A 24,433-nucleotide genomic window follows, 5' to 3' on the forward strand; every position below is an offset into this window, starting at 1 on the left:
CTAAAAATGTGCTGTGAACTCCTTAGTTGCTTCGTACAGACATCTTTTTCTATTTTTAACTAGAACATTACATTATTTTTACGCACTTATCACAACGATTATTACAAATCACACCACTTCCACCGACTTAATTATTTTCTGTTCAATTTTGCGTCCTAATTTACAGTCTTGGAGAGTTTACAACACATTTTTAAAAACGTCCCCGTCCGCTTGAGTACACTTGGCCGCACGCTTGTGAACGGCACTCGTCCTGCTACGTAACTGCATACGGCTAACTTTGATTTCCGTAGCGCTCGCGCTGGCTGCTGACTGCACGCTGACCAAGATCACGCGTTCACAGCAATGCGTTCCAATAACGAAACGTAACTCTGTAAATATTGAGAAATAGGACCCATGTTTATATGACATTTTTTGCTTAGAATGTCTTCGGAAATAAGCTCCGTAAAGGACGTTAAATCCTTGTGAATCACCTTGTATCAATAAAACTCATGAAAATTATTGTCTAAATAATACTTATTAATTTAAGTACCTATCAATGTACTGTATTTTAACATATTTGACAGGACCATAATTATAATTTTGTATGTAACCGTAAGTTAACGTAGATAAACTAATGTAATTGCATTACGATAAATAGCCTACTGCCAAAACTGTATCCGAAGATGCCTTAACAGGCGAAAACGTTAATACAAACATTATTTTGATACTTAACATGTAAAATATCACGTGTTAATGTAATCGAAATTGATAAGTCATGAAATTGAAAATAAACATTTTATATACATACATACATACATACATACATACATACATACATACATACATACATACATACACACAGTATATCATTACCAGGGAACGGATTTATATGGACTAAAAATATATGAAATATGTAAATATATATGTAGTTATTTTTACCAAAATATGGAATTAAATATGGATTTTTACCAAAATATGGAATTAAATATGGACTTAAAATTATAAAAAAATGACTATGTACGTTAAATATTGGTACATTTTAATCAAACTAAACAAAAAATATAATGGACGTACCTTATCTTCCAATGTAGTTTCAACAAAACACAATTTTTATTGTCTGTTACCATAACAATAGGTTACAAACATTTCTTTCAAGTGCTGAAAAGTGAATCTTCTTCTATTGTCTCTGAGGATAGATTTATACTGACTAAAAGAGCGTTCGACGTCACAAGAAGTAACTGGTACATAATTCAATTTCACAATGTCTGCTGGGGATAAGTCCAAGTTAATCTTCACTGTTGATTCACCACTCATCACAGCAACAACCTTTTGTAGTTCTTCATATCCAGGGTTTTTTGAAAGTACAGTGTCCACCTTAGCTCTTACTGCATCTGCAACTTTACCTCTACCACGATTCAGTTGTTCCACAGTACTATTTATAATTTCAAAACTTTCAGATAGTGAAAGGTGCCTATTTTGGAGACTTTTGAGCGTTTTTATGATGCATGAAAATGTATGCTGAATGTGAGCTAAGTCATTCTTCACACTTATGTCACAGGTAACTGTTTTCGCAGTATCAATTGAGACTGCATCTTCAGAGTCCAATGCAAGGAGAACATTGTTAATAGAGTCTATATGTTCGGCATAATATTCAACTGCTTCTAGCCATGTACCCCATCTAGTTAAAATTGGCTTTGGTGGCAATGGAATTTCAGGGTACATTTCTTTCAACACGTTAACTCTACTGGGAGCTTTGAGAAATACTTTTTTCACTGATGAAATCAACAAATCTACTTTAGGGAAATTGTCTCTGACCACTTCTGCCACACGATGAAATGCATGCGCCACACAAGTAAAATGAGTCAATTTAGGATATACAACAGATAATGCTTGTCCAGCTTTGACCATATAAGGGGCAGCATCGCTAATAAAGAATAACACATTATCGTACATAATACCCTTTGGCCACAGGATACCCATAGCTTCGTTGAACAGTTTAACTATAGTTTTGTTATTGCACTTTTCTAGAACATCACAATGTAAAAGAATTCGTTCAGAATATTGTTCACTTAACAAACCGATAACTACATTACCAACAAGTCTACCTTCTTTGTCGGGAGTCTCATCAATGGAAACCCAAATTGAACTATCTTTAATTTCATCTCTTATCTTCTGTATTGTCTCATCGTAGATGGATGGAGCATACGTCTTCCTAAGTGTTGACTCATCCGGGATTGTATGTTGAGTATATTTTTCAAGGAATTCCCTGAAGACCTTATTCTTTAGTTTGTAGAGAGGAATATCAGCAGAGATGAGAGAACGGCACAGGTCGATGTTAAACTCAGATCTTACATTCGATGTTGTTGGTTGTGTTAAAAACAATTGTCTCTGCTTGGAATTTAGTTGTTTGTTGGCCTGATGTTTACTAGTTGTAATGTGTTGTTGCACCAGGAACTTTTGTGTAGATGATACTGCACACTGACACAAATTACAAAATAATATTTTATTGTCAGTTGATAAACCATCTTCTTTAAATTCTGAAATGTAACTTGTTAGTTTTGATTTTAAATTGACTGAATGACGTACTTTTGGCATATTTACCGTCTTTATAGTATGATTTACAAAACTGAACCTATGTGTACTCTGACTGGCATTTAACTGTTGAGCTGCACAACTGAAGTCTGTTAAAATTTTAAATTAAATTAATACAGTTTTGTAACTTACTTTCCCATTGTTGATAGGACTGCTAATTTTCAAATAACTCTGATGTTAAAGGGATTACTGAACATGTGTTTAAATCTCTATTGTTGAAATGTATTTTTAAAAGTTAATGGAATTTTGTTTTGTTTTATTGTTAAACCTAATATAATATGGACTGTTTTATATGAAATATGGAAAATATATGGAAATTAACGAAAATATGTACTAAACTCTAAAATATGGAAAAATATGGAAAATAAAAGTAGGATTTTTCAACCCTACACATTGTGAAACATAAAGATAATGCAAAATATAAATTATATTAGCTTTATAAGTAAATATGTATTTACATATAAATCCTTTCCCTGATCATTACTATACTTATCTGAAACAAAAAACATGAATTGTAGATGTCAAGTTTAGATATGTCACCTGACGACTAAAATTTACAGGAGCTTCGTCATGTTGGAAGAACATGTCCAGTTTTGTAACCAAGTGAACTACTTACAGCCGTTTCTCTACAACTATTATGAACAGTACTGCTTCCACGCAATCATATAGTAATTTGTCGTTTCTTCATACCATTTGTTAGGCTTGTTAAGCTCAACATTCAAACAACTGTATCTCCACAACCATTGAAAATTGGACACATGTTTATATGAACTTTTTTATTCAGAGTAGACACCCCTACCACTTCATAAAATATTTACTAATCCTCCTCAATCATTCCGGTTTATTAATTATATTACACGAGTTCGTTGTTAGTTGTGAAATAGTCCTATTTTATGCCTTATTATTATACTTAGATTGTTATGAATCTTTATAAATAAACAAACCGACCGGGCTAGCGGAGTGGTAGAGGGCTGGCCTCGCATTCGGGAGGTCCGGGGTTCGATCCCAGGGGCCGGCAATCCTAACTGAGGTTTTTCATGGTTTCCTCAGTTATTTCCAGGCAAATGCCGGGATTGTACCTCTTGAAAGTCCGGCCATGGACGGCGATCCTTCCCTTAATCCTTTCATATGTGTGAGTGAATGCTGTGTAATGTCTTAAATGTTTGTGTTGTATCGGAGGTGGCCCTGGCATTGAGCTGATCCCTCGTCCGGGGAGGCCCTCCATGTCCTTGTGTGGTCAAAAAAGTATGTATGTGATCCAATAGATTAATTCCTCTCCCGACAGGTCGCGGCCCTGTAAGGCCCGTGTGGCGTGGGTCGTGTAAATGAACCTACAAGGGAGAGGTTAAACTCAGGGAAAGAAAGAAAGAAAGAAACAAACAAACAAACAAACAAATAAATTAAGGAAAACAATGGGCTAATTGCATTGTCTCATCAGTAGAACAAAAGATTGTTTTGTTCGATAATGAAATGAGTTTGTTTCGATTAAAAAGACCTATCGATTATCCCGTCTCTGATATAGGGTAAAGGTTGCTAATATTGTGATAGAGTAATATTATGATAATTCTTTTTGCGAATTTTTTACAATTTTACTCAGCGAGAGCAGGACCGGTTTTGTGCAGCAACTTGTCCACGAACATTCCCTTAATACGTTGACGCAAAAAACCAATCTTCCTCTCGCTCAGTAAAATTGTAATAAATTCTCAAAAAGAATTATCAAATACTCGTATCACAATATTGCCAACCTTTATTCTACAATCTGCAAGTCAAGAAAACCAACTTACTTATTTACAAATGGCTTTCAAGGAACACGCCGGTTCATTGTCACCTTCACATAAGCCCGCCATTGATCCCTAGCCTGTGCAAGATTAATCCAGTCTCTATCATCATATCCCACCTCCCTCAAATCCATTTTAATATTATCCTCCCATCTACATCTCGGCCTTCCCAAAGGTCTTTTTCCCTCCGGTCTCCCAACTAACACTGTGTAAGCATTTCTGGATTCGCCCATACGTGCAACATGTCCTGCCCATCTCAAACGTCTGGATTTAATGTTCCTAATTATGTCATGTGAATAAAACAATACATGCAGTTCTGCGTTGTGTAACTTTCTCCTTTGTCCTGTAACTTCATCCCTCTTAGCCCCAAATATTTTCCTAAGAACCTTATTCTCCAGTGGTCGTGCCAGAGAATCAGTTCCATTCCGAGGCTTACTGTATGGATTCGTAACAAGCTTTTTTTTTTACGGTGATGGGTTGTTGGCCCTTCGCCCAACCCAAAGCTGGAGGACCACCCCTTATCGGCTGTCCACGACTGCTTATTCAATATATTCGCAGCTACCCTACATATCTGGAGGCCGTCTCCTCCAACTTGAGGACGCGCCATGCCGTGGTGATAGGGACCCACAATACATGGCAAGAAAACCAACGGTGCCAGTGTTCTAAAATGTTGTTTTTTAAATGTCTAAGTTTCTAACGTCTAAAAGGTTTCGTAGAAATAAAGCTTTTCCATGTCGAACCCCTTCTTGCTAGTCGCTTTCGTGATCCAAAAACCTCTAGAGGAATGTCGGACTAATTCAAGTTATAATATTCAAGAGCCCAGAAGTTCTTCGTATTGATTTCTTTTCCACACGAGAAGAATAATGTTATAATTCAGCGCCAGCGAGTCATGGAGAACGTTTTCAAATATGCATCACTTGGTTCTAAACTGTAATTTGAAGGCTCGCGATGTTCGACCAAGCCTACTAAGTTCTGAATTCTGAATTAGTTCCCTGTGGATGAGTCAATATTAACGGAATGAATAAAGAAATAAACAGACAGTGCCAAGAACAAGAATCCTAGACACGTCATAAGTACAGTACTACGCACACAAACAACAATAATTAGAAGTGGGTTCTCAAGTCAGGATACACCTAATCCGAGGCCCCAAACACAGAGACCACACGTTATTTTTTTTTTTAACGTGAACACATCTTTCTCCGGGGTACAATGTAGATTTCTGTGTAAAGCTAAAACAATAATGCTGAAGTGTAAAAGTTATACAAACTTAATAGCTCACCAACGGTGTAAACTAGAAAGGCGCTGCACGGGTGAAAATGTCAAGTGACTAAATTCATTCTGAGTTACAGTAACTTTAATGTTTGAATAAATCATACTCAAACAAGATACATTTAGTACTAATCAAAACATTCGTAATTTTAATACAAGACACAAATCAAACCTCCATCAGATGATGTTTTATGTTAAAACATGATACACTTACTACTAATCAAAACATCGTAATTTTAATACAAGACACAAATCAAATCTCCATCAGATGATGTTTTATGTTAAAAAAAATATACATTTAGTACTGATCAAAACATTCGTAATTTTAATACAAGACACAAATCAAACCTCCATTAGATGATGTTTTATGTTAAAAACATGATACATTTACTACTAATCAAAACATTCGTAATTTTAATACAAGACACAAATCAAATCTCCATCAGATGATGTTTTATGTTAAAAAAAAGATACATTTAGTACTGATCAAAACATTCGTAATTTTAATACAAGACACAAATCAAACCTCCATTAGATGATGTTTTATGTTAAAAACATGATACATTTACTACTAATCAAAACATTCGTAATTTTAATACAAGACGCAAATCAAATCTCCATCAGATGATGTTTTATGTTAAAAAAAAATATACATTTAGTACTAATCAAAACATTCGTAATTTTAATACAAGACACAAATCAAACCTCCATCAGATGATGTTTTATGTTAAAAACATGATACATTTACTACTAATCAAAACATTCGTAATTTTAATACAAGACACAAATCAAATCTCCATCAGATGATGTTTTATGTTAAAAAAAAGATACATTTAGTACTGATCAAAACATTCGTAATTTTAATACAAGACACAAATCAAACCTCCATTAGATGATGTTTTATGTTAAAAACATGATACATTTACTACTAATCAAAACATTCGTAATTTTAATACAAGACACAAATCAAATCTCCATCAGATAATGTTTTATGTTAAAACAAGATACATTTAGTACTAATCAAAACTTTCGTAATTTAATACAATACACAAATCAGACCTAGAAATAAGATACATTCAGTACCAATCAATCTCAATTCGATATTGTTTTGTTAAAAACAAGCTACATTCCGTTCTAATCAAAACATTCGTAATTTTAATACAAGACACAAATAAGATATAAAAATAAGACACATTCAGTACTAATCAAAACATTCGTAATATTAATACAAGACACAAATCAAATCTCCAGTAGATGGTATTTTGTTAAAAACAAGATACATTTAGTACTAATCAAAACATTCGTAATTTTAATAAAAGACATAAATCAGATCTAAAATCAAGATACATTAAGTACTAATCAAAACATTCGTAATTTTAATACAAGACACAAATCAGATCTAAAAATAAGATACATTCAGTACTAATCAAAACATTCGTAATTTTAATACAAGACACAAATCAGGTCTAAAAACAAGATATATTCAGTACTAATCAAAACATTCGTAATTTTAATACCAGACACAAATCAGATCTCCATCAGATGATATTTTGTTAAAAACAAGACACAAATCAGATCTCCATCAAATGATATGTTTTTTTAAAAACAAGATAGGCCTACATTTAGTACTAATCAAAACATTCGTAATTTTAATACAAGACACAAATCACGTCGAAAAACAAGATACATTTAGTACTAATCAAAACATTCCTACTTTTAATACAAGACACAAATCAGATCTAAAAACAAGATACATTCAGTACTAATCAAAACATTCGGAATTTTAATGCAAGACAACAAATCAGATCTAAAAATAAGATACATTCTATACTAATCAAAACATTCGTAATTTTAATACAAGACACAAATCAGATCTAATAACAAGATACATTCAGTAGTAATCAAAACATTCGTAATTTTAATACAAGAGACAAATCAGATATAAAAATAAGATACATTCAGTACTAATCAAAACATTCGTATTTTAATACGAGACACAAATCAGATCTCCATCAGATGATAGTTTGTTAAAACAAGATACATTGAGTAGGCTACTAATCAAAACATTCGTAATTTTAATACAAGACATAAATCAGATCTAAAAAGAAGATATATTTAGTACTAATCAAAACATTCGTAATTTTAATACAAGACATAAATCAGATCTAAAAAGAAGATATATTTAGTACTAATCAAAACATTCGTAATTTTAATACAAGACATAAATCAGATCTAAAAACAAGTTACATTCAGTACTAATGAAAACGTTCGCAATTTTAATACAAGACACAAATCAGATCTCCATCAGATGCTCTTTTGTTAAAAACAAGATACATTTAGTACTAATCAAAACATTCGTAATTTTAATACAAGACACAAATCAAATCTCTATCAGATGATGTTTTATGTTAAGAACAAGATACATTTAGTACTAATCAAAACATTTTAATACAAGCCACAAATGAGGTCTAAAAACAAGATACATTCAGTACTAATCAAAACATTCGTAATTTTAATACAAGACACAAATCAGGTCTAAAAACAAGATACAATAAGTACTAATCAAAACATTCGTAATTTTAATACAAGACACAAATCAGATCTAAAAACAAGATACATTCAGTACTAATCAAAACATCCGTAATTTTAATACAAGACACAAATCAGATCTAAAAATAAGATACATTGAGTACTGATCAAAACATTCGTAATTTTAATACACGAGACAAATCAGATCTAAAAGCAAGATACATTCAGTACTAATCAAAACATTCGTAATTTTAATACCAGACACAAATCAATCTCCATCTACTCTCTGTTAGTCTACATTGTTATGAAAAGGTGTTCACTATTGCTGTATTACGGTCTTCAATGCACTTCCTAATTATCTTCAAGCTTTGAAGGCCAAGAGGAAATGTTCAGGACAGAATTAACATTTCTCTATTCAGCTCAAATTTTTTTACGCTTGTAAATTCAATTAATCTCTTCATAGATTATTGTATATTTTTGCACAACTGAAAGCTATATTATTGGGTGTAAGATTTATTGAATGTAATAAATAAAATGAAATAGGTAAACATACAAAAGTTGGATTTACAACATGACAATGGAAATGAAGTGTAGTAGAACGCGCAAAGTGCGTAATAAGAAAGGATGTGTCAAATTTTGACACTCATTTTATTATTACTAGACCACGGAACTAAAACTGAAAATATTAATGCAAGTATGCAGTAATAACTGTTGAAATATGCGCTAAAATTGAAATATTTGCAGTAAAAAAAAAAAGATTTTTTGGTTCGATAATACGATATAAATGAAAATAATAATTTAAAGTAATATTGTTATCTAGTCATCATATTTTTTATTAAATCTATTCTGTCTATAAATCTATTAATTACTCATTTTACATATATATTTGAATTGATATATTTTTAACTTTTTAACTTTCTAACTTTCCAGTTTTCTTTCAACTTTCTTTTTGCATTCACGTAATTATTATGACAGTAAACAACCAAAGATTTCTCCAGGTTCTCTACTGTAAATGTATATGTATAATATATATATATATATATATATATATATATATATATTTATATACTGTATATATATAAACTTTTTTTCGACGGCTTAATCTAGATGGTTACAACTTGCCATGTTTTCTTCAACGAATAGTGTCAAAATAAGATTAATTGCTTATGACATGTGCAACTGATTTTCATAAAGAAATCAGTTTTGTTTGATGAAGTATATACACTACGAAAATCGAAGTATTAGAAATAGGGGAGTTGAAGTAGAAAATAAATTATTTGTAAGCACTATCTTCTCTATATGTTTCACAGAAATAATTTAGAAGGAAAAATGTCAAGGGACTAAAAATACACCGAAAAACATTAATAACTATTTTTCTTAATAAGTTCAGAGAAATTAATTAAATAAAATTGTAAAATGTACCTCCATTTATTTTACTCAAAACTTTACAATTCTATTTACAAATAGTAAAATTAATTAAATTTAATGAATATGAATGGCATAACATTAATGAATGGATTATTATGAAAGGAAAACTATATCCAACAAAACCAAAACATTAAAGAATATTAGTAAAAGTACTAACATTAGTATTTTTTCTAATAGTAAATAAAAAATAAATTTGTTACTGTATTGATTCGTTTTAATTCTTAAAAAAATATATACTGTATTTACAACTAGATCTGAAATTTTAGGCTAATTTCCTGTTATGTTCCTTAAGCATTAATTAACAAAAATTTAAACTATGTCCACTTTTCACAAACAATGAAAGTTAGTAGATTTTATAGTACCCTAAACTGCCCATTTGAGTCTCCAGGGCCAATTTAATGGGTTTTTGTGTTTAATGTGTCTATTAAAAATGGGTTCTAAAAATGTTTGCTAGTATTTACAATAATAAGAGAGAGACTCTCATGTGCATTCCTTCACGTCTAGTCTATGTAAATAGTTAAAATAAAAATCAATATTTCAAATTATAGACAGTATTGGTTATAGTGTTATAGATAAAATTGTCATGATTTATGTGAAATTGAAAAAAAAAATATAGACTTGCCTAGACAGAAATCATCAACGAAAGCGCTTGTACGTCAGTGGCTCGTAGAATTCCCAGAGATGATTTTTACGGAAAAATAATTTCTCCCTGTTGAAACTAAAATGAAAAATGTAATTAAGTTTAACTATACCCTCTGATTTATGTTTGTACGGAGCGTTTCTTCTCCGCATATAAACTGATATCGACTGACAAAAAAGACAGTTTGGCATTGGGCAATTTGGAAAAGATGATTGTTATGTATTGCAAAGCAAATATGAATGGAAATGTTGTAATTTTTGTTGTTGCAAAAATATAATTTTCAGAACCTTTTAGTGCCTATTTTATTACTTTACAAGCTTATCTTAGGTGCCTAAACATACATTTTTAATGCCCTGAAATTCCAGATCTACTTACAACATTTTCTCCTAAAATGAACACGGGAGAGCGTATTTGAGAAAATTGATTTTTCATGTTACATGCACTATCTGTGTACAGTATTTTGATTTCTACTATATATATATATATATATATATATATATATATATATATATATATATAAGGAAGTGTTTAAATATATGGAATGAGAGCGTTTATTTATAGGAATACGGTGAATAAATATCTTAAAATTCGGTATAAAAATCTCGTTAATGTAGCAGTTATTTCGCAAAAAAAAAAAAAAAAAAAAAAAAAAAAAAACATAAATTGTGTGTTATTTCACATTTAAAAATGTTACTTCTGATTCTCGTCATGCAAAATATATTACTGAATGTTCGTACAAACACTGAAGGTCTGTATCATCAAGGGAATCTTAAGGATCTTTGTAAATTTTAATAAAATTTACAATTTTCCATTTATACATTTTGTAGAGAAATTTGTGTAACAGTCTCCCGTAGTATGTGTGAATAATATAAACAAATCGGCACCACAAAACATTCAGGCTGTTTCTACTTCATACAAAAAAAAAATTAAGTCACTAAAAGCCGACGTGAGTATTAAGATTCAAAATGCTGTATTGAAGTATAGTTTGGCTATTAAATTCAACATTTAGTACATAAACATAAATGTTTGAGCACTTCAAATTAACATTTCGTAAAAAAAAAAAAAAAAAAAAAAAACTCTTGAAAAAGACTTATTTCGAATAAATAGGGATATCTTATGCAAAGTTTTACCGTTAGATGGCAGGAACGTTCCATGCGGCACAACATGTTGTAGAGCTATATTAAGTCATATGCTACAGTTGATTACGTTTTCCCGCTTGTTGGTTTCCTGTGCGTGTCAAAATTATATTTACAATTATTTTGTATAACCTAGTATAATTTAATATAATTCAGCATTTTCTTACTTCATAATTTAATTTAAAATAAATAATAGCGTAAACTTGTATAATACTGAGCGATACCCCTTAAGAGATGGATGGGGAAATCTGCAGTAAGCAGAATATAGATACGAGTAAATTGAATGTTCATGAACCTGAACGAGAACTTTGAGAACGAGGTGCACGAATAAAAAAATAAATAAATAAAATAGGAACTTTGTCGAAGGTGAATATTACCGCTTTAATCATTAGTATTGTAAGGACCGTACTGCTAAAAACAGGATATGCAGCCATCAATTTGTTTTTTTTTTATAAAGAAGTGACTATCGAGATTGAATTCCTCGTATTTTTGTCTCTAGTTGCAGAAAGATGAAATGCAATGTTTGATAAGATAATATAATATGATAGTAGTAGTATCACGATTATTCCTGTGTTTTATAGGTTAGTAGTAGTAGTAGTATTTATTCCATATTTATAAACCCTATTTTACATATAGTATATTAGGGTTATATTTTAAACTAATCATAACAAATTGAAACTTACAGACTACCATACAATAAATATACACTTGTAAGAGTGTAACATATATAAATTAATTAGATTAATGTCTTGAAATTACAGTCGAAAAACATAGAGAATTTAACATGAATAGCATGTTGCACTTATAGATAATATTATGACACTTAGCTAATATACACACATACACACATACATACATACATACATGCTTACTTACGTATGTAGAGACATAACATATAGATACATACCGTGAATAAACATTAATTTGATTGAAGGCTTGAAATTATAATCGAAATACCTAGAGAATTTAACATGAATAGACATGTTGAACTTGTAGATCATATTAAGACATTTCGCTAAAATATGTACATTTGTAGACATAATAGGTTTTTATTTATATTTATATTATTTTATTTTTATTTTTATAGGTTAAGGACATGCAGTTTTGAATATTATGTAAGATAATTGTGAAAATTTACAGTTAAAACATAGTTTTGATAATTAGTCTACAGCACATTAAAAACATTATTCGCGAAATGGATTTCACTATGGATCGTCCAGGATAATAAACATCCCAGTTAATCGAGAGTTTACTGCAGGCGTAAACTTCGGAGACTCCTAGAAGTACTGAATATAATCTAAGCTAACATAGCTTGCTATCGAGGTTGAAATTGTAGTCAGCAATTCCTTACTTGAAGTAGTTATTTTTGTTTAATATATCACTTTAGATGCGCAATTTAATTAGTTGAATTTTTATGATTTAAAGCATATATTCAGAATATTTCGGGACCTGAATGAAGACAAAAGGGTTTCCTGGTTTTTACATATAGGAACACAACAAAAGTTTGGCATTTTGAGTTATTTTTAAGAGTATTTAATGCACTAATACACTACGTAAATCCTCAATGTTTATACACCGGAAAACAAATGCACACGCAAAGCGCATCCCTCAAAGTACACGCGCGCTATCTGTTGGTGTTAGTTCAGGATATCCCTATTCGTGATGAAAGCAAAATTTTCACTTACTTACAAATGGCTTTTAAGGAACCCGGAGGTTCATTGCCGCCCTCACATAAGCCCGCCATCGGTCCTCTCCTGAGCAAGATTAATCCATTCTCTATCATCATATCCCACCTCCCTCAAATCCATTTTAATATTATCCTCCCGTCTACGTCTCGGCCTCCCCAAAGGTCTTTTTCCCTCCGGCCTGCCTGCCAACTAACACTCAATATGCATTTCTGGATTCGCCCATACGTGCTACATGCCCTGCCCATCTCAAACGTCTGGATTTAATGTTCCTAATTATGTCAGGTAAAGAATACAATGCGTACAGTTCTGCGTTGTGCAAGTTTCTCCATTCTCCTGTAACTTCACCGCTATTAGCACCAAATATTTTTCTAAGAACCTTATTCTCAAACACCCTTAATCTCTGTTCCTCTCTCAAAGTGAGAATCCAAGTTTCACAACCATACAGAACAACCGGTAATATAACTGTTTTATAAATAATTCTAAAATTTTACTTATATACAAAATTTCGTGGATAAACACAAAATTTCACTTACTGGAGACATAAAATTTCGCGGTAACACAATTTTACGTATACACAAAATTTTCGCAAGTTTAAACTTAACGGTATTTTGACCTGCAAGAGCTTGAAACATAAAACTTTTGCTTTTATCGGCCGGAAAGCAAAACGTATTTTGCGAATCCGTGGTTTGAGAAAATTAGATATATCTATATATTTAGTATTTTGTCTTGTACTCTAACTTAAGCCTTGCGTATGGGAATGAAATCCTTCAATTTTCTGTTCCCATAAGCCAGTGATGTCAACTGATGCCTATAGGAGCAAGCCCGCGCTTTAGAGCTCAGGAGAGCCTGAGCGCTTTACAGCGGAAAAGAAAGAGACAGACGAAAGAAGTGGTATATGCCGCTTGGTCGAGCTATATTCAGAGATGGCCAGCACTGATTCAATGGATAATGGGAAGAGAACTTATTAAAACTGTATCCATGTTAATTTTTAGATTTGTCTGAAAACTATAAGTGCATTATAAGAATGTAAGTTTTACTTTTAATGTTCAATTTTCACAAATTTGCTTTTTTATTCGAAAGGAATATTTTCTCAACTTTTTTACAGAAAAGTGAAAGTTTCAGAATGTTTGTTTAGTAGCCTTAAAGGCACTAAAAAAATGTTTTCGTAAATCTAATATATCATAAATACGTATTACTGAAGATAGTGTGTTAAAATGTTTAAAAATATTCGCATGGAAAATGTTTGTAAGGAAATTAATTAACAAAGCAAATACTGTTACATCACAAACAAAAGATATGTGCCTGTGTTGGTAAAACGTCAGCTCTATACCTTCAGCAGATTTCGAGATAATTTAATATTCTGATAACAGAAAGTTGCGCACCAATATCACCTAAAAGCATAATGCAATAAGAGTTTTATTATGTAATATTAGTTACAGTTAAAACATATACATAAACAACTTTGCTTTGTACTATAATATTGTTTTGATTACTTTTATAAGGCTAAATATACCATCAATATCAATTTCAACTTATCATGTCATATTCAGTGTCCTTCTTTGGGATAACACTTTCTTTATGAATGATGTGTTTAATTCACTTAGTACAGTATAGTTGTAGTTATTACGGAATTTGTGTGAATATTCCTTCTTTACTCTTTATTATGTTATTAACGTTTAAAATACAACTGCAATATTAGGCTAAGAAATAGGTGTTACTACTTTTGTTTTACATACAATATAGAAAATAACAAACAGAAAGACATAAAATTTCACGTTCCGTTTGAAGTTTGCGCACCACTGTTCTCTTAATCCAACAGGCTGCTTATTCCTCCTAGCATACCTAGCGCTTAATGCCCGCGCACGACGTCAAGGTCAGAAAAATGCGCTTGCTTTGACATCACTGCCATAAGCGAATATACTGAGGAAAAATATCTTTCACCAGCGACTGTTACACGTCACTCCGACTACATCTAAAGCAAATGTTATCGCGGCCACCATACCTTGCTGGAAGTATCTTTTTGGCGGCGGAGGCTGCGGAAGAGTCTGCTGCTGGAACTTCTCAGTCCAGTGTTCCTGATGCTGCGTCCAGGCCTGATACGCCATTTCCTGCTGCTGCTGTTGCTGCTGCTGCTGGAGGCATGCCGACAGATAGTAGTTCTGCTTACTGCTATTGTTGCTTGCAGAGCTGAGGTGTTGGAGGTTCACACTCGCGTCGGTGCCCATGCCAAGATAGCACAAGTCCCCCCGAGGCGGCCACGTGTGGCCCGCAATAGTGACGGCTCACCACCGAAAAGTACACAGATTCGAACACGACCGTCGACTTAGTTCACAATCCGTTGGTCGTAGAATTCAAAAGTCAGATTATTCACAGCAGATATACATGTCAGAGCCATTATACACTTATGTTGAAGTACTAGTGTTATTATTGTTAATATGCCTATGCCACATACGACAGCACATCCTGCACTCATGGATCTCGAACTCTCGATCTTCTTTTTTTGTTTCGTGAGATTTTTAAACAAGATGGCCGCTATTTCTCTTGTATTGAAGACTGCAGAATTTGATACAAGCGATCAAAACCAATGTCCTTTTTATTAGAGAGATTCCAGGCTTGTAAAAAGAAAATGAAAGATAAAAAAACTAACAATTATTTTTCTTAATCACACTACAATATTATCAAAACTGCATAAATACAGTATGAGTACAAACACAATAAGTACGTCTCGCGTTAGGCCCTCCAAAATACGATTAATAATAATTTTAAAGGCATGTTGGTCCGTTAAGTACAATATCAATTAATGAGTGAGTTTTATACAGTCAATACTTAACAATACATTAAATGTTTATGTTACAACAAGAGATAACATTTATACATAATGACAAACTTTTCGCCAAATGGATTGGCATCTTCAGGTCAAGTAAAACATGTTAACATAAATGAACACTTGAACTTATCTAGTTAAAAACAATCGTTAAAAATTAAAATGTTATGATAGGGATCAAACAATATGCCATTAAAAACAAGTGGTAAAGTTGAATAATCCAGAAATCATTACGTATATAGGGAACGATGTATTGATAGAAGTATATGTGACGAAGGGAGAAGGCAAGACCTCTTCTAGTATTGCTGGTACAGTTCCAAAAAGAGATGAAAGATGTTAACATGTTTTACTTGACCTGAAGATGCCAATCCATTTGGCGAAAACATTAATTTGTCATTATGTATAAATGTTATCTCTTGTTGTAACATAAAGATTTAATTACGATTAATAATGTCATTCTTTTTAAGTTTAATTTCTGAAAATACATTTCATACTTAGATATGTATTGTAAATGATAATTCCGGACATAACAAAAATAAGGTTTTATGTTAAAAATAAAACAATACAAGAAAATGTTAATTACATTTCATGTCTAATAAGCGGAAAAGAAAAATGAAACTATGACATACCGTATTAAATTATTTCAACAATTCAAAGTAATTCATAGAAGACCTAAGATCTTAAACCAAAAAGTAACAAAACTAAAGTGACATCAAAAACTTTATCCTTGCATTTTTAACTACGTCATGATTGTACCTATTCAGTGTAAAATATTACTATGGCAACTAAAACTTACCATTTAGCAAACCCTGCATGGTATAATAAAAAAACAAGATACAATAAAAGTGTAAGGAAAAAGTTTTTGATGTCACTGTAGATGTAGAAATAAAAGCAAGGCCCGTAAAAATGATTTAAAAGATTGATTTTTACATTATTCAAGCAACTAGCGGAAATTTAACATTGCTCCACAACGTCTCAATATTTATATGTTATACTGTGTTATTGCGGTAAAGGGAGGTAAGTCATAAAAATGAAAATTAAACATCGGATCCTTGTTGCAAATAATTTGATACACAAATAAAACACATCAACTGCTAGTATTCTTTTGATTTTTGTACACTTATTTTAGTTGGTTATTTAACGACGCTGTATCAACTACTAGGTTATTTAGCGTCGATGAGATTGGTGATAGCGAGATGATATTTGGCGAGATGAGGCCGAGGATTCGCCATAGATTACCTTGCATTCACATTACGGTTGGGGGAAACGTCGGAAAAAACCCAACCAGGTAATCAGCCCAAGCGGGGATCGAACCCGCGCCCGAACGCAACTTCAGACCGGCAGGCACGTGCCTTAACCAACTGAGCCACGCCGGTGGCTTTTTTTGTACACCCACTTGTAGAATTTTAACTTGTGTGTTCATCTGGGGAACAAAATTCCATCTGCACAAAAAAATGACTTACCCCCCCCTTTACCCGAACACCACAGAATTCCGGGAATTCTATAGAATATAATTTTAAATTGTGAGATTTAAACATGAAAAGCACGAAAACTGGAAAAAACAAGGTACAATAAAAATGTAAGAAAAAGTTTTTGATGTCACTGTAGATGTAGAACAAAAATCAAGGGCCCGTAAAAATGATTTAAAAGATAAGATTATGCAATTAAAAAAGTAACTACCGGAAATTTAATATCGCTCAACAACATCTTAATTTATATGTTACACTGTGTTATTTCGGTAAAGGGAGTTAAGTCATAAAAATGATTCTGGAGATAAATGAAAATTAAACATCGGATTCTTATTGCAAATAATTTTATACACAAATAAAACACATCAAATGCTCGTATTCTTTTGGTTTTTGTACACCCACTTGCAGAATTTAACTTGTGTGTTCATCTGGGAAACAAAATTCCACGTGCACAAAAAATGACTTATCCCTCTTTACCCGAACACCACAGAATTCCGGGAATTCTATAGAATATAATTTTAAGATGTCTGATTTAAACATGAAAAAGCACGAAAACTGGAAAAAACAAGGTACAAAAAAAATGTAAGGAAAAAGTTTTTGATGTCACTGTAGATGTAGAAATAAAATCAAAGGCCCGTAACATTTATTTAAAAAGATTAGATAATAACATAAATAACTACCGGTAATTTAACATCGCTCAACAACATCTTAATTTATATGTTACACTGTGTTATTTCGGTAAAGGGAGTTAAGTCATTAAATGATTCTGGAGATAAATGAAAATTAAACATCGGATCCTTGTTGCAAATAATTTTATACACAAATAAAACACATCAAATGCTAGTATTCTTTTGATTTTTGTACACACACTTGTAGAATTTAACTTGTGTGTTCATCTGGGAAACAAAATTCCACCTGCACAAAAAATGACTATCCCCCTTTACCCGAACACCACAGAATTCCGGGAATTGTATAGAATATAGTCGTCAGATTTAAACATGAAAAAGAACGAAAACTGGAATTGCTTAACAGGAGAGTATCAACTGGCTACTCACAAAAACAAAGAGAAGACCGCAGCTAAACAATGAAAACTGTTGACAATGAGCGGAGGAAGAGGGGAGGGGGCGAGCCAGGCGATAAGTATGTAACACGATACTTATTTGGTGGCGCCACGAGAAAGAGCCGCTCCAAGACGGACCGCGTCGGAGGTGCAACTGTTGGTGAGAGGGACTTGCTCGGGACTTTTCCTCCGCACCTGGTGACGCTGCCGGGAGGCAGGGGAGGCTGGGCGTGCTCCGTGCAACGTGATACTGTTCTGCGTGGCCTCCCACGGGCCGCGGCCTCGTGACCCTGCAACGTGTCCTGCCAGACCGTGTGACATCGTGTCTCAAGCTCCGGCCATTTCTACCTCTACCCGCAAAGCCTCCCCATCCCACCCCCCCCCCTCTCTCTCTCTCTCTCTCTCTCTCTCTCTCAAGAAAAAGTATTTCAAGATCGAACATCGGTAGTTAAGGGAAGACTCCACTGAAAATCATGACAATTTTTCCAAATTTTTTTTAGCTATTTCACTTATTCAGAATTTATATTTTCATACCCCAAATGGATTCAGCTCAATTCTGATTACAAATACTCGTATGTTTACTTACTTACTTACTGACTTTTAAGGAACCCGGAGGTTCATTGCCGCCCTCACATAAGCCAGCCATTGGTTCCTATCCTGAGCAAAATTAATCCATTCTCCATCATCATATCCCACCTCCCTTAAATCCATTTTAATATTATCTTCCCATCTACGTCTCGGCCTCCCTAAAGGTATTTTTCCCTCCGGCCTCCCAACTAACACTCTATATGCATTTCTGGATTCGCCCATACGTGTTACATGCACTGCCCATCTCAAACGTCTGGATTTAATGTTCCTAATTATGTCAGGTGAAGAATACAATGCGTGCAGTTCTGCGTTGTGTAACTTTCTCCATTCTCCTGTAACTTCATCCCTCTTAGCCACAAATATTTTCCTAAGCACTTTATTCTCAAACACCCTTAACCTATGTTCCTCTCTCAAAGTGAGAGTCCAAGTTTCACAACCATACAGATCAACCGGTAATATAACTGTTTTATCAATTCTAACTTTCAGATTTTTCGACAGCAGACTGGATGATAAAAGTTTCTCAACCGAATAATAACAGGCATTTCCCATATTTATTCTGTGTTTAATTTCCTCCCGAGTATCATTTATATTTGTTACTGTTGCTCCCAGATATTTAAACTTCTCCACCTCTTCAAAAGATAAATCTCCAATTTTTATACTTCCATTTCGTATAATATTCTGGTTACGAGACATAATCATATACTTTGTCTTTTCGGGATTTACTTCCAAACCTATCTCTTTACTTTCTTCCAGTAAAATTCCCGTGTTTTCCCTAATCACTCGTATGTTTACACTTTTTAAATTAAGGCTGGAAGGGGGCGTGGAATTTAAAGAGCTGTCAAAATTGTTTTTCATCGAAGAATTCTTTTTTAAAATTTCTGATTACAAATCTAGTAACTTTTTGTTGGCTCCCTGAAGTTACTAGATGAATGTAGCGGAAGAGAATATTAATTTACATAAATATTAATTTTATTTTCAAATCTATTTTTCTGTGTTCATTTTTGTTGATTCAACACCAACTTTCTTATGCCAAATATTAACCAATCTGGATGAAATTTTTTACTGCAAGTATTTATGAGGTAGCTAGCTGCATGTTTCTATGCATTTATTTTGTGAGAGATGCTGCTAGTTTATTTTATTAATATTTTTCTTAAGAAAAATATTAATAAAATAAACTAGCAGCATTAAGAAATTGGCATAAGAAATATATTTGGCATAAGAAAGTTGGTATTGAATCAACAAAAATGAACGCAGAAAAATAGATTTGAAAATAAAATGAATATTTATGTGAATTAATATTCTCCTCCGCTACATTCATCTAGTAACTTCAGGGAGCCAACAAAAAGTTACTAGATTTGTAATCAGAAATTTTAAAAAAGAATTCTTCAATGAAAAACAATTTTGACAGGTCTTTAAATTCCAGCCCCCTTGCAGCCTTAATTTAAAAAGTGTAAACATACGAGTATTTGTAATCAGAATTGAGCTGAATCCATTTGGGGTATGAAAATATAAATTCTGAATAAGTGAAATAGCTAAAAAAAAATTGGAAAAAATTTTCATGATTTTCAGTGGAGGCTATGGACATAAACAGTTTCATATTTCCTCATGTTATTTTTTTAAAATTGGTCGTCGTCATCGTCTTCCTAACAAGTATTAGGCCGAGTGGCCTGCTACGGTCTCAAACTAGAATTTTCAGTCCATCTCTTCTTCGGACGACCCAGAGACCTTTTGTCATGCGGCTGGTAAGGAAACAGTGCTTTTGGAATTCTGCATCGATCCACTCGTTCGAGATGACCCTTCCACTGAAGTTGATACTTGCTGATGAACTGCATAATGGGTTCTATTTGAAGTTCTTGCATTATGTCCTCATTTTTTTATGATCCCAGCGAGTATATCCAGCTGTTGCTCTCATGAACCTCATCTCACTTGCTGTTATTCTACTGACATCTTTATTCTTCACAGTCCACGCTTCACTACCATAGCTTAATACTGGCTGTGCTAAGGTTTTATACAAGCCTATTCTTGTGTCTTTGTACTAGTGAAGGTTTCATGATTTTATTTTATTTATTTATTTATTGTTGCTTTAGCTTACAACAAAAGTTATATCGCGACACGAATTAATTTTAACAATAACATAACATTTAGCAAGTTACAATAAACATTACACAATTTTATCAAACAATCCAGTTAACTTGAAAAACTGTATGACACTACTGCAGTAAGAAGGTTCACCAAGAGACCTTACTATATCGTTGGGGATTTTTAGTTGTTGTCGTAACTGATTATATTGAGGACAGTCCTGGATGATGTGTTTCACAGAAAGAGTTTCACTGCAAGTGTTACAAACTGGAGGAGGTTTCTTCTTTAATAAATAACCATGTGTGAGCTTGGTATGTCCAATACGTAGTCGGTTGATGAGAACTTGATTCCTGCGTGACAGACGTTTAGTTGGATAGGATAAACTGGAAGCAGTTCTAATTTTCCTGAGTTTGCTAGTAGATGTTTGAAGCCAATTGGAGTACCAGAGATCATTTAGCTTAGTTGATTTTATTAATGGTCCCCATTGTTTTACTATATTTACATATTTTTCAGCAATATCTACTTCATCATAAGGTGATAGTGTATAACCAAGGTAAGTGAAAGTATTTACTCTTTCTATTATTTTATTATTCAAACAGATCTTACTTGGTACTGGGAATTTCCTACAAAATGACATGATTTTCGTTTTCTCAATATTAATTTCCATGTTATATTTTTCACTGACCATATTTAAATTGTGCACTGAATATTGTAAATCATCTTCAGTTGATGCTATGAGAAGTAGATCATGAGCGAAAGGTAAAGCATCAAGCTGCAAATTTCGATTAATTGGAATAAATCCATGGCGTGTCTGTCGCCAATTGGTGTGGATTGAAAAGCGAGAAGACTGTTGAGTAATCTTTATATGAAACGAGTCAAAGTCAGGATAGAAGAAGAAATGTCGAAAGAAAGTGAAACTGAGAAAAGTGTACGTCAAGGATGTCCTTTATCACCTACCCTGTTCAACATTTACTTGGAGGATTTAGTAAATAACTGTTCTTAGAACATGGAAGGAGTGATAGTAGGAAGAAGAAGAATAAAATGCATAACATTTGCTGCTGATATGGCGTTGTTAGCAGAAGAGGAAATGATACTAAAGGATATCAGCGTATTCCGAATCTCACCGGACCGGTGGACAACAATGACGTCACGCTGCAGCGAAATAGGAACAAAACTGCTGGAAGGTTCGATGGCTGTCATGGCGGCTGTATATAAGTTGTTGTCTGTGCTACACTAGTAAGATTTTGTGAAATTTCCGTATTGTCATCTCGTTCAAAGAAAAGAGAGCATAAACAATTTATTTCTTGAACCGGTAGTAATAACTGGTCCGTTGGCATGTTCGCTCATAAGCCATTAACATATTGCTTTTACGTTGTACTCATTACAAACACAGAACATACCGCCATGACACAACAGTCCACGATGTCATTCGTCTGCTAATTCCCGCCCTATACAAGAACCAATCAGATTCACTGATGGCGGCTGATGGAGACAGCCACCACCTTTGCAAGCTGATGGCACCGGTGCGACACCGGTGGAGCATTAGTGACGTCATCGTTGAAATTCGGAACACCGTGATGCCATCAGATTGCTCAGCGCTGAGATTCGGAATACGCTCTATGCTACTGGAGCTAAATGACAGCTGTAAGCAGTATGAAATGAAGATAAATGCAAATAAGACGAAGAGCACGGTAATAGGAAGAAAAATATAGAAGATGAACTTTCGAATTCTAAATGAGGCAGTAGAGCAAGTGGACAGCTTCAAATACTGGGGTGTAGTATAAGGAGTAACATGAGCTGCTGCCAAGAAGTCAAAAGGAGGATAGCAATGGCCAAGGAAGCTTTTAATAGAAAAAAGAGCATCTTCTGCGGATCTCTGGAGAAAGAACTAAGCAAGAGAACAGTGAAGTGCTTTGTGTGGAGTGTAGTATTGTATGGGGCAGGAACATGGACATTACGACGAAGAGTAGAGAAGCGAATAGAAGCATTTGAAATGTGGATATGGAGAAGGATGGAACGTTTGAAGTGGACAGACAGAATAAGAAATGAAGCTGGGTTGGAAAGAGTGCGTGAAGAAAGAATGATGCTGAAACTGATCAGGAAGAGGAAAAGGAATTGGTTGGGTCACTGGCTGAGAAGAAACTGTCTACTGAAGAATGCACTGGAAGGAATGGTGAACGGAGAAGAGTTCGGAGTAGAAGAAGATATCAGATGATAGACGACATTAAGATATATGGATCATATGAGGAAACAAAGAGGAAGGCAAAAAATAGGAAAGATTGGAGAAAGCTGGTTTGGAGTGAAAGACCTTCCCTTGGGCAGAACACTAAATGAATGAATCTTCAAAGACAAATAAAATAAAGTTTTATTTGAGATGAATAGTAGACAGAAATTAACTAGTAATATATAGAGCGGAAATGAAATAATCCTGCAGATTGAAATTGACGATGGGATACACTTATATGAATAGAAAACCTGTATTACGTTTTGCGATTAAAAGAATGGTTAATCAGAAAATTGAGTTGGAATTTTCAGAAGTCTGGCAACATCGCCGATAACACACTGCTCTTTCTTAGCGTAATATAGATGTAAGAGGTCAAAGAACTCAGGTCTGTCTAGCTTAGTGAACTACTTCCCATCTCCCTTTCTGCAATCTGGTCGCATCGGTCAGGGGCTTGAAATTAGTGGATGTTTTAATTAATTTTACACGAAAACTGTCTACGCAAGCCTTTGCCAAGCGCCCTGATATGAGTCTTGAGACTCTTCACTTGTACTCTCGGAGTCCGGAGCTAGTTGGAGTCCGTTAGTTACCGAACACAGTAGTGGATAGCAGAATGTCCGACTCTACCAATTTCAGACCGCTTGCAAAACAGGCGAAAGTGTATAATAGTACATTATGCAACGAGCCTATAATGGTAGTAGTTAAGACGCAAGTAAGTTTGTTTATGAAACGAGCGCAAGCGAGTTTCATAATTTTCATACGAGCGCCTTAATTACCATTATAGGCAAGTTACATACGACTTTTTATGCTCGACCACATTAATAACTTGAAATTATTCAAAATTAGGTCATGTTATGGTTATGTGCGAACTGACCTGAATTGTGAGATGTGCGCAGACGCGAAAGTATTGATTTTTTCCGAGGCCGAATGTCATTGACCTTGATAGAGAATAAGATGAACATTAGTCTGATATAACCTGGAAATTGATTTAGAATTGAAAAACGAGATGACAAATTGAATTTATTTGAATATTATTTACAATTAACGCTAATTATTATAGTAACAGAACATAACCTTCTGCGACAGTATTGATTTCCAGCCTCCGTGACGTTTCGCTAGTTGTCTTTCGATTGCATATCCGAGAATAATCGAT

General features: G+C 33.6%; 2 protein-coding genes across 2 annotated transcripts in view; both read right to left on the reverse strand.

Moving 5' to 3' along the window:
- Pdp1 (PAR-domain protein 1) overlaps positions 1 to 24,433 on the reverse strand; it is a 588,948-nt gene that overhangs the window by 485,967 nt on the left and 78,548 nt on the right. The gene's annotated exons all lie outside the window — the stretch shown is intronic.
- LOC138702197 (uncharacterized) lies at positions 62 to 15,651 on the reverse strand. The gene is made up of 2 exons (XM_069829802.1): positions 15,042 to 15,651; positions 62 to 368 (listed from the first exon to the last, which is right to left on the reverse strand). Exons 1-2 carry the CDS (start codon positions 15,262 to 15,264, stop codon positions 178 to 180), a joined length of 414 nt encoding a protein of 137 aa, XP_069685903.1. The 5' UTR covers positions 15,265 to 15,651; the 3' UTR covers positions 62 to 177.

This window comes from Periplaneta americana, chromosome 6, assembly GCF_040183065.1.
Source record: "Periplaneta americana isolate PAMFEO1 chromosome 6, P.americana_PAMFEO1_priV1, whole genome shotgun sequence".
NCBI classification, from domain to species: Eukaryota; Metazoa; Arthropoda; class Insecta; order Blattodea; family Blattidae; genus Periplaneta; species Periplaneta americana.